Source organism: Ceratotherium simum, chromosome 18 (genome assembly GCF_057802395.1).
Source record: "Ceratotherium simum simum isolate JZ-2026a chromosome 18, ASM5780239v1, whole genome shotgun sequence".
NCBI lineage: Eukaryota > Metazoa > Chordata > Mammalia > Perissodactyla > Rhinocerotidae > Ceratotherium > Ceratotherium simum.
Genome location: NC_141917.1, coordinates 54,447,326 through 54,459,495, shown reverse-complemented (window position 1 = coordinate 54,459,495; position 12,170 = coordinate 54,447,326). Strand labels below are relative to the sequence as shown.

At 34.8% G+C, this 12,170-nt stretch overlaps 1 protein-coding gene across 3 annotated transcripts in view; it reads right to left on the bottom strand.

Moving 5' to 3' along the window:
* The window catches only part of CDK7 (cyclin dependent kinase 7), a 61,705-nt gene that overhangs the window by 20,339 nt on the left and 29,196 nt on the right, over nt 1-12,170 (bottom strand). For 2 of the 3 annotated variants that reach the window (XM_087443378.1, XM_004422897.2), the window contains 4 exons: nt 9,740-9,826; nt 6,452-6,601; nt 4,136-4,283; nt 3,534-3,734 (listed from right to left, as the gene is read on the bottom strand). In XM_087443378.1, the coding sequence (XP_087299504.1) occupies nt 3,706-3,734; nt 4,136-4,283; nt 6,452-6,601; nt 9,740-9,826 (414 nt within the window). In that variant the 3' untranslated portion in view covers nt 3,534-3,705. Of the gene's footprint in view, nt 1-3,533; nt 3,735-4,135; nt 4,284-6,451; nt 6,602-9,739; nt 9,827-12,170 lie in introns of those variants that run through there. The other variant, XM_087443377.1, reaches the window with a different exon arrangement.

Here is a 12,170-nt window from a genome sequence, read left to right as displayed (position 1 = left end):
ATTAATAGCATCACAGTTATGTCAAAGAAAATACATTACATCATCAGCGGTTATAATAAAACTTTTATCTAATTATGATCTCTAGTGAAAAGATATATGGCTATACTTAAATGGATGAGATAACAATAGGCTAATAAGGTAACAATATAAACCATTTATAGTTGTTAAAGGAACAGCATTTAGTTGGCATTAATAAATAATAATTAGTAAAAGCTGAAAACTTGGCAAATAAATTTTGAAAAATGGGGGAATGATAAGAAACTACTGTTATCAGATATTAAAATGTATTGTCCTGATAGTAATATAAAGCTACCTTATTTTTTTATTTTTTTATAATTTTTATTTATTTTTTCCCCCAAAGCCCCAGTAGATAGTTGTATGTCATAGCTGCACATCCTTCTAGTTGCTGTATATGGGACGTGGCCTCAGCATGGCTGGAGAAGCGGTGCGTTGGTGTGCGCCCGGGATCTGAACCCAGGCCGCCAGCAGCGGAGCGCGTGCACTTAACCGCTAAGCCACAGGCCGGCCCTAAAGCTACCTTATTTAAAGCAGTGTGATACCAGCAGGTCAATGGAATATGATAAAGACCATACACAGATCTAATATATATAATTTAATATAAAATAAAAGGTAAGGAAAGGAAAGATTTGGGATTATTTAACAATACTAAAATTGGAAGTTTAAAAAAAATGACCAAAACTAGACAGGTTTTTTTTTTTTTTTGGTGAGGAAGATCAGCCCTGAGCTAACATCTGCCAATCCTCCTCTTTTTGCTGAGGAAGACCGGCCCTGGGCTAACATTCATGCCCATCTTCCTCTACTTTATATGGGACACCGCCACAGCATGGCTTGCCAAGCAGTGCATCGATGCGCGCCTGGCATCCGAACTGGTGAACCCCGGGCCGCCGCAGCGGAGTGCGCGCGCTTAACTGCTTGCGCCACCGGGCCGGCCCCGAAAGGTTCTTTTTTAATATGTGTGTGTATACGCATGTCATATATGTGTATACAGTCATGGGCCACATAACGACGTTTCGGTCAATGGCAGACCGCATATACGACAGTGGTCCCATAAGAATAGTACCATATAGCCTAGGTGTGTAGTAGACTGTCCATCTAGGTTTGTGTAAGTACACTCTATGATGTTCGAACAACCACAAAATCACCTAACGATGCATTTCTCAGAACATATCCCCATTGTTAAGTGATGCATGACTGTAGTATATATATAAAACAAATTCATATAAATTGATAAAATCTGTAATGCTCCAATTGACAGATGGACAATCTGAATCAACAGATCACAAAAGAGGGATTATATATGGTTAGCAAACAGGAAGAGATATTCAACCATAGTATAAATGAAAGAAATGTAAATTAGAATGATATATCAAATTAGCAAAGATCAAAAAAATTATGTGGGTGCTAGAGATGAAAAGGTGAAACAGATACTTTCAGTGTTGATGAATGTATATTTCTGAGATCCTGCATTCAGTTTTTGGGGGTATACAGTCAGAAGTGAAATGGCTGTGTCATATGGTAATTCCATTTTTAATTTTTTGAGGAAATGCCAGTCTTCCATAGCAGCTGCACCATTTTACATTCCCACCAACAATGTACAAGGGTCCTAATTTTTCCACACCCTCAGCAACACCTGTTATTTTCTGGAGTTTTTTTGATAGTAGCTTTCCTAATAGGTTATGAGGTGATATCTCGTGGTTTTGACTTGCATCTCCCTAATGATTAGCGATGTTGAGCATCTTTTCATATGCTAATTGGCTATTTCTATGTCATATTTGGTGAAATGTCTATTCAAATCCGTTGCCCTTTTTTTAATCAGTTTTTTTTATTATTGAGCTATAAGAGTTCTGTATATATTCTGCATATTAACCCCTTGTCAGATACATGATTTGCAATTATTTTCTCCCATTCCATAGGTTGTCTTTTCATTCTGTTGATTATGTCCTTTAATGCATTCAAGTTTTCAATTTTGATTTAGTCCAATTTGTCTATTTTTTACTTGTGTTGCCTGTGCTTTTGGGGTTATATCCAGGAAGTCCTTGCCAAATCTAATGTCAAGAAGTTTTTCCCCTATGTTTTCTTCTAAGAGTTTTCATAGTTTTAGGTCTTATGCTTAGGTCTTTGATCCATTTTGAATTAATTTTTGTATATGGTCTAAGACAAGGGGCTTCTTCATTTTTAGGAACTATTGAACTGGGAGTGTAAATTGATACTACTACTTGGGAGATATACAGCAGTATCAATACTAACTGAAAATGCATACTTTATGACCACACAATTACAATTCTAAGTATGCACACTAGAGAAACTCTTGCATATGTATATAAGCATTCCATTTTTTTGTAATTGTGTAAAACTGAAAATAACCTAAATGTCCATGTGGCAGAATTCTAAAGATGGCCTTCTCAAAATTTACATCCTGATTATTTAACCACTAATCTAGGTACTGCTATGAAGGGATTTTTAAGATGTAATTAAAATTCCAAGTGAGTTGACTTTAATATATGGATAGCCCAATCAGGTGAGCCTTTTTTTCCCCCCAAAAAAAACAGAGTTTTCTCTCTTGGTAGCACATGAGGAAGCCAGACAGATTCAAAGCACGTGGGTGATTCGACAAACTATTGCTGGTTTGTAGATGTAGACTGCCATGTGACAAGGCATGTGGACAGCCTTAAGAAAATGAGAGGGGCCCCTGGCTGACAGCTAGCAAGGAGACGAGGTACATGCATTAAAACTGCATGAACTGAATGATCTTGGAAGCAGATTCTTCCCTAGAGCCTCAGATAAGAGCTCCGTCTACTGACACCTTGATTTTGGCCTATGCAAAAACATTTTGAGCCATGCCAGATATCTGACTTACAGAAATGTGAGCTAATGAATTTGTGTTACTTTATGCTGCTATATTTATGGTAATTTTTATGCAGCAAAAGAACAAGAACACAGTCCATAAATAGAGCATGAGTAAGTAGTGTTGTATACATAAGGTATTATATGGCAGTTAAACTAAATTTATACATATTAACATGGAAGGAATTAAGTCTTGAGTAAAAAAAAATTGCAGTATGAGATGTACAGTCTGTCACTAATATAAAATTTTAAGACCCAAAACAATGCTGTATATTACTACATGCATTCTCATAAAATAGCAGTATAAAATCATGGGAGGACACACTCATTTCCTGAGAGTCATTCATTCCCTTTTGAGGAGGGTGAAAAGGAATAAGTAGAATGGAATGATGTATTAAACGGACCTCAATTTTATCTGTAATGCTTTTTTCTTTCTTTCCTATTTAACATTTGTTAAATGTTAACATTTGTTAAGTGTACGTATTTGCTACATTACTACTACTATTTTTCTACTACCCCCACTACTACAAATTTGTGATGCTATGTGGGCCAGATCATCAAAATAACTGATAATTATTTTTATTAAGGTTTCCTTAATGCATTCTCAATTCTACATTTCAGAGAACTGAACTTATCTTGCTTTTGCACTCTAACCAGAAAAATCAGAATTGCTTGTTTTAAAATACATTTAATAAAAATAACCCAGTTTTACATATTTTACACATGTAGAATATTTACAAATTTCTTCTACAGCATTTATTTAATGTTTACTACTTTTCCAATATTTGCCTTTTTGACTATATCCTTCAGTAGTAAAATACTGTCCAGTGTTCTCTATAACTAAAAAATTAGTTTCTTGGGTAATCCTCCTAGGTGGAAAAAAACAAATATATATAAGGTTGTTGACATTCAATCTTTTGGCATTCCAACTATATGTATTTTACTTGCTTTGATTTTCCAATACCACTTGTTAAACATTAAGCATTCAGTGTACCAGTAGGAATTTTTGAAGAGAATAGGTACACACTGATAGTTTTTGTGACTCTGAGGTATACTCAAAAGTGCCCGTATCCTTTTAAAAAGCATGATACAAGTATTCTCAATGGAAGCAAATACAGCTAAAGTGCCACATTCTATCTACTTGACACAATCTAAATTTACAAAAAGTAAATAGCTCACAATCTCCATTTCTTAGCTGCCCTTCAGTCATTAGCTATACAGTAGCTATTTGGAGTTTTCTGAATTGGTTTCTTACAAAAATGAGTTTTACCTTGTTCCAAGGCCTCTATTCTCTTCCGTTTTGTTGCCACAGGTGGATTTGGCTGCTCCTTTAAAGCTTCCACTGGACAGTTTGGTCTTGGCAGCTGACATCCAGGTGTTGGCCCTGGCCGATTACTGAAATACTTAGTTTTCAAAGCCTTTTAAAAGAAAAGATACCAAAGAAAGTAAGGCTTTAAGTGAGTATCTAAACTGTGTTTAAGAAAATCTAACCTCCAAAATTGTTGGCAGCATTAGAAATACTATGTGAATACCCCCCTCCCAAAACAAAATAATTTCAACTATTTGGACATGCAAATTACTACAAATAAACCTCTAGCAGCCTAAGATTGGCTGATAATTCCATTACCATAAGAAACAGACACTACCTTCTAATTTTTCCATAATAAAATAGACTATATTAAATATGAAATATGCTTAGTAAGGTATTGTATATTCAGCTCTCTACACATTATGGGCTCTATAATTCAAAACACAAAGAGAGAAAGTTGCTTAAAAAGAACTTCCAAGATTATCTGTCACAACCTCTATATGTATTCAAATTCCAAATCATGTAAAAATAAATTCTTAAAAATAAAGCTTTTAAAAAGATGCAATAGGTTGGAAACAATGGATTAACACTCAACAATCCACTACAAATTGATAGAAATTTTACATGGAAGGACTTGCCTAAGGTTATTTCTATTTACTATCAGTCGAATGTTCTATAATATGATGTTTTCTTTACATCTGTCCAAAATTCCAATAAAAATAGTTTTATTCTAAATGACAAATTTGTCAAGTTCTTACTTTACTAGCATCACAGTACAGTTTAATAGCTAGAATAATTTAAGATATTTCCTTTTGGATAATCCTCTTAGGAAAAAAGAGAAGTCCATATAAACTTTTCAAGCATTTCCCTCCTAACATTATATTATTTACAGTAATGATTCAGAGATTCCTTACTGCAAAAGAATTGCATTTCTAAAGTATTACTTCCAAATCATAGCAGTTCCATAAGTAAATTAAGCTAATTCTGAGCTACACAGAGATCTAAGAAAGGAAGAATATCTCACTTCAACTTTAAGAGAGAGAGCCATGAGTCAATCCCATTTTAAAAAATTCATTATATCAAAATACAACCCAAATAAGTTATCACAACTAGAATTTTTTTATAGGTTTTGAGTTTTACTATTAATGAAAACAACTTTCTAGATAATCTGATCTGGTCTCAAGTTTCTTACGATGGAGATAATATGTATATACATATGGGCGAAAAGGTAACAGTGAGTTGCTTGTTTGAAATTAGAAGAGTAATTCTAATGGTAAAATATCTAGATGTATGTATTAATGTAGCATGTACTGCTAAAAAAAGAAAGCTTATACAAGTAAATGCATTAAACAATGATTTGGTAGTCTAATAAACAAGTGAAAAAGAATCCACTTTGTGTCCTTGATATATTGTGCATTAACATGTTTCGTTAGATATGAAGACTTGTGACATTTCATTTTAATGTCTCTTCCTTTATGAAGCCAAATCATTGTACTGTATTGTACTCTGCATTTCCCTGCCCTAATTTCAAGTGTTTGTGACTCTAACCTTTTTTTTGTTTGTGTGCTTGGTTTTAAAACAAAGAAAATTTTTTTTTTTTTTCAAATCTATGGGTCTTATACTTTTGTGTAAGATAACACTTCCCCCTTCTTTTATAAGAGCAGATATTCTTGGTCTTTCAAATTTTTCTTGAGTTTGATTCTTATTTCCCTTAAACAACTGTCAGTTTCAGTGTCTGTTCTATTTAGACTATCTTTCAATTTCTTGTAAGCGTAGAGTTATATCAGACTATACCATTTACTCCCCACTATCACTTTCTGACTGTAACAATGACCAGCAATGCATGCCTGGATTGCATTTTATGGGAAAAAATAAAACAAAATGCTTTTGGCATTAGGCTTGGCACAAGATTTAAATTAATACGTAGAGTTTAATTGAAATATACCAGTATCTTAACAAATACAAAAACTTTATGTTTTCCTCTCTAGTTTACTTGAAAGCCAATTAATTACAAAATAGATATATATTTATATGTTCCTAAACAAGAATAAACTCTCTTGTAGTTATGTGTGCATGATGTAATTTAATGCCAGTCTGAACAGTGCTTATAGCTTGGGAAAATATATAATTTGTTATTCCTTAAAACAAAACAAAAACACATCTTCCCAGTACTTCAAAAATGTTAAAAAGAGAATTTCATAAGATTTTCTATTTTTATCAATGCTACAGTTAAGATTATCCTCATATTTCCTAATAAAAAGAGATATGCTAAAATACCTGTGTGGCTGTAATTCGAGTACACGGATTAAATAAGAATAAGCCTTGTATGAGATCTAGCAAGTCATCTCCTGCTGCAATGAAGATGTGTTGGAGCGGGATTCCAGGGAAACTCTTAAATGTCACGAAATCAGGAAGACTACACATGTCCTGTAAAAATATGTTTATAATTCAAACTTAAGTAAAGGATTGAAAGGGATATAGGTCTCAAATAAAGAAATAAAACCGTCATATGGATGATATGATGATCTACATAGAAAATTCCAAAAAATCTATTTAAAAACTCCTAGAAGTAGTGAGTAGAAAAAAATCAATTGTAGTTCTATATACTACCAATGAACATGTGGACACTGAAATTAAAAACAATGGCATTTGGAATCACTCAAAAAGAACAATGAAATAGGTAAAAATCTAACAAAATATTTCTAGGACTCACAAACTGAAAGCTATACAACATCGGTGAAATAAATCAATGCTCTAAATAAATGGCGAGTCCTGTCATATTCATGGATTGAAAGATTCAACATCATAAGATATCAATTCTACTCAAATTGATATACAGGTTTAATGCGATTCTTACCAAAATTCTGGCAAAATTATTATACAGATAGATTATTCTAAAATTTATATGGAAAGGCAAAGGAGCTAAAATAACTTTGAAAAAGTTCAAAAGTGGAAGGAATCAGTCTATCTGATTTCAAGACTTAATATATAGCTACTTTAATTAAGACTGTGGTATAAGACTACTTTTATTAAGATTAATGGAACACAAGAGAGAACCTAGAAATAGATCCACACAAATATGCCCAACTGATTTTTGACAAAGGTGCAACGCAATTTAATGGACAGATAGTCTTTTCAACAAATCGTGCTGGAATGATTGGACATACACATGCAAAAAAAAAATCATCCTCGACCTAAGTCTCACACTTCATACAACAATTAACTCAAAAAGGATCACAGACTTAATTGCATTCTAGGAAAAGAAATACAAGAAAATATTTGGGTTAGGCAAAGAGTTCTTTGACTTGACACTAAAAGCTTGACTCATAAAAGGAAAATATTTATAAAACCAACTTGATCAAAATTAAAAACTTTTACTCTGGAAAGACTCTGTGAAGAGGATAAAAAGAAACTACAGTGTGACAGAAAGTATTTGCAAACTACACAGTATACAACAAAGAACTAGTATCTACAATATATTAAGTGCTCTCAATACTCAGCCATAAACCAAACAATCCAATTAAAAAATGGGGAAAAGACATGAAGAGACATTTCATTAAAGGTATAGAGATGGCTTACCACATGAAAAGATATTCAATACCATCAGTCATTAGGGAAGTAAAAATTAAAATCACAATGAGCTATCACTACACACCCATCAGAATGCTTAAAATAAAAAAGTGACAACACCAAATGCTGGAGAAGATGCAGAGAAAACAGATTACTCATATATTGCTGGTGAGAATATAAAATGGTACAGCCACTCTAGAAAACAGTTTGGCAGTTTCTTAAACTAAATATGCAACTACCATATGACTCACAACTGCTCTCCTGGGCATTTTCCCAGAGAAATAAAGACTTAATCTTACACAAAAACCTGTGCACAAATGTTTAAAGAAGCTTTATTTGTAATAGCCCCAAACTGGAAACAATGCAGATGTCCTTCAATGAGTGAGTGGTTAAACAAACTGGTACATACATTTCACTCAGCAATGAAAAGGAACGAATTATTGATAATACAACAACCTGGATGAATCTCCAAAGAATTATGCTGAGTGTGAAAAGAGTCAATCCTAAAAGGTTACATATTATATGATTTCATTTATAACATTCTTGAAATGACAAAGTTATATAAATAGAGAACAGATTAGTGATTGCCAGGGGTTGAGGAGGAGGTGAGAGTGGAAAGAAAGTAGGTGTGGCTATAAAAGGGCAATGTGAGGGATCTTTGTGGTCGTGTTCTGTATATTAACCGTTATCAATGTCAACATCCTGGTTATTGTACTAATTTGTCAAGATGTTACCACTGTGGGAAGCTGGGCATAGGTTACAAGGGATATCTCTCTTACTTCTTACAACTGCATATAAAGCTACAAGAATCTCAAAATAAGTTTAATTAAAAAAAAATCCAAAGGAAACATCAGTAAGCAGCTAATATTTAGAAAATCATGTCAAAGAGAAAATTACAGAATAAATATCATGAACATGGCTCTGAAGTCAGACAGACCCATATTGCAGTCCTTGCTCTGACACTGGGTGGCCTCAAGTAAATTAACCTCACTAAGCCTCAGTCATCTCATCTGCAAAAATGGAATAATAGTACTTCCTTAATAGGATTGTTGGGAGAATTAACTAATATAATTTATAAAAAGCCTACAATTAATGGCATATAGTAAGTGTTCCATAAATGATAGCCATTAGGGCATGTTTTACAATTACAACATACAGCCAACTTTCAACTAGAAAGTTGAGGAAATAACAGCACAAAAGAAACTCCTTAGACTTTATTTCAGCTTCAGATAATTTCATTACAGTTTTAACCAGAAAGTAGAGTCTGATTAAAATTTTTCTTTCTAGTATTTATTTATTACACAGGAGATGGGGCTAAAATAGGAAGGAAAATCAAAACGTCTACAATTTTAATTTAAGAATGAACAAGTAAAAATATTTTACTGAAGTGTAATATATAAAATTTAGCAACTTAAATTGTAAATTTTACCACAGACTGAATATTTCTTTTTTGTAGACAATGTAATGGGTTGAAAATAATCATAATACATCTTAATTCTGTAACATTAACATGAAACACCTTAATTGTTAGTGAAAATTCTATAGATATACCTAAATCCATAAGATGTCGATAAACAAGAAATATCCATAAAATGAAATATTATGCAGCTGTTGAAAAGGTCAGTAATAAATATTAAGTAAAAAGAGCAAGTTGGTTACAAAAAAATTATAGAGTGTGCTCCTATTTTTGTTAAAGAACAAAAGACAGAAAATGCAACTCTGTACATGTGTATGTGTTTGTGTGTGTATCTTCATAGCAACAGTTTACACCAAACACATAGCCTGGCATGGGAATTATTGGGATAAGGAACAGCTAATTTATATAGGAGGCTGGATGGTATATCACAATTTTAACTTTTTAATTTGTATAAATTTTGCAATGAGTATACATTACTAGTAAATTAAGACAATGAATACATTTCTTTAAGTAATATTCACATGACAGCACTATATAGAATCCTAACTAAATTTTACAGAAAATGTATGAAGGCTTACAGGCCACTGTTCCTCAGTGGGTGTGCCCAAAGTTTCAAATATTCTTGTTAGTTGATCAAGGTCTGAATCTCCCGGCAAAAACGGAACCTGAAAGAAAGCAAGAGGCAGATATTTCAAGGTGGTTTGCGATAGCAGTTATATAAATAATACTATACATTTAATAAGAAAAACTAAACTGTAACAAAAATTAAAATCTAGTCTGAGGTATACTGGATGTGGCATTAGATCCTGCCATTGCTAACCAAGTAAACAGCACCACATTGCCCATTTTATTCATTCCAAAACATTTACCACGTAACAGGCACTGTGCTAAGCCCTAGGCATGTAAATGAGGGAACGAAACAGTCCCATGCTCCCCTGGGGTAGACGTGGTGAACAATGGTGACACAAGTAAAGGGGCATTTACAAGATGATACGTTCAGTGAGAATAGAGGATCCTAGCCCACACAGGAACAGCACCTAACCCACTCTAGATAGGTCAGGGAAGGCTTCCTAGAGGAAGTAGCAGTGAAAGTTGAAAGATGAAGAAGAGTGAGTTAGAGGAAAAGTCTAAGATGGAACAAGAAAACTATCCTAGAAAAAGGGCAGGTGCAAAAGCTAGAGGGCAAGAGAACGCATCTATATTCCAATTTTACTTAATTTCTTGGCAAATTCTTCCCTCGGAGAGGTATACTGGCAAACTTTTTAAAAGAGGATGAATAATTACAAGTTAAAAATTAGTAAGTTGATAAGAAATGATCAAAATCCTTACTATACATAGACATTATTTTCCAATTCATTCTCAGACATCTGTTTAAATACATAAAAGAGAAAAAAAGAGTTTTCTCTGAATAATAGAGGTCTTCGGCACTACTTAAAGGCCTTGAAAAAGTTTACAGACTTGCTGGGAAGACAGGAGATTAAGTACCAGGTCTCTAACATTCTAACATGTTTATTACTGTGAACTTCTACCAGCAAAAAAAAAAAAAACAAAAAAATAGCATCAAACTCTGCCAGTTATCAATTTATTCCAAATTTACCCTTTTTGCCTTTTCTGTGAAAACGGATCCTTTCAATATTTTTCCTTTGCAAACTGAAGCTTTGCCAGTAGGGGATGCTGGAGAGACATTACAGGAAGAAGAGTTTTGCTTCCCAGTTCCAATTGGCTTGCCCAAGCAGACTCCCACGACACGCTCAGCTTCTCTGGCACTGGGTGCCTGCAGTGTGGGCAGTGTCTCCAGTGCCCAGCTCCAGCAGGGCACAGAGGCCAGTAGCTTCCCTCTAGAACACCCCGCAGGCAGTTTCATAGCAGAGTGCCTCCAAAGAAAGGCTTGCCCCTGAACAGCCTTCCTCAGCACCCAAGAGGACAGATTTCCAACATGTTCTAGAGAGCCAATTTCCAGCAAATTCTGCCAGCACGGCTCCACAGCAAGTTCTCTGCCATCCAGTGAGCCACACCGTACCCTCTTCAACAAGGTCTAGATCTCAGCCCTGGAGGTCCTCTTCCTTGGGTTCTCTGTCTCAGTCCTAGGGGTAAAGGGTGGCTGCTCCTTATATCTGCTATTCCTATATTCTTCAGAGTTCTCTTTACTTTTTTTCTGTGTGTGTGTGAGGAAGATCAGCCCTGAGCTAACATCCATGCCAATCCTCCTCTTTTTGCTGAGTAAAACTGGTCCTGAGCTAACATCCATGCCGATGATCTTCCTCCACTTTATGTGGGACGCCGCCACAGCACGGCCTGACAAGTGGTGCGTCGGTGCGCACCCAGGATCCGAACCCAGGCCACTAGCAGCCGAGTGCGCGCACTTAACCGCTACGCCACAGGGCCGGCCCCTAGAGTTCTCTTTACTTTTTATTAGTCAATCCCTCACTATTCCAATCTCTTGTCATAGTTAATAATTCTTTAAACTTCTCTCTTCAAATTAATGTGTGGTTTCTATTTTCCAATTGGATCCATACTTAATACAAGCCCTACATAAATTATATATTTATAACACTGTGCTATTATGTATATTAAATGTGCACAAAAAAATAGAAACTAGAAGGTATATTAAATAGCATTTCACAAATATTTTTAGACATGCTCACATTTTCTCCTTATACCTCAAAGGATTATCTCCTACTTTGCAGATCAGCAATGTGAATTGTACTACGAGGTCTGAAAAGAGGTACACTCATCATTATAGCCTTAGTCTTGTGGGCAAGCTTGCAAGTTTAATCAGATTTTAAGGATGGGTGTTTTTGTTTTTGTTTTTTTTTTAATTAATTTATTTATTTTTCCCCCAAAGCCCCAGTAGATAGTTGTATGTCATAGTTGCACATCCTTCTAGTTGCTGTATGTGGGACGCTGCCTCAGCATGGCCGGAGAAGCGGTGCGTCGGTGCGCACCCGGGATCCGAACCCGGGCCGCCAGCAGCGGAGCGCGCGCACTTAACCGCTAAGCCATGGCGCC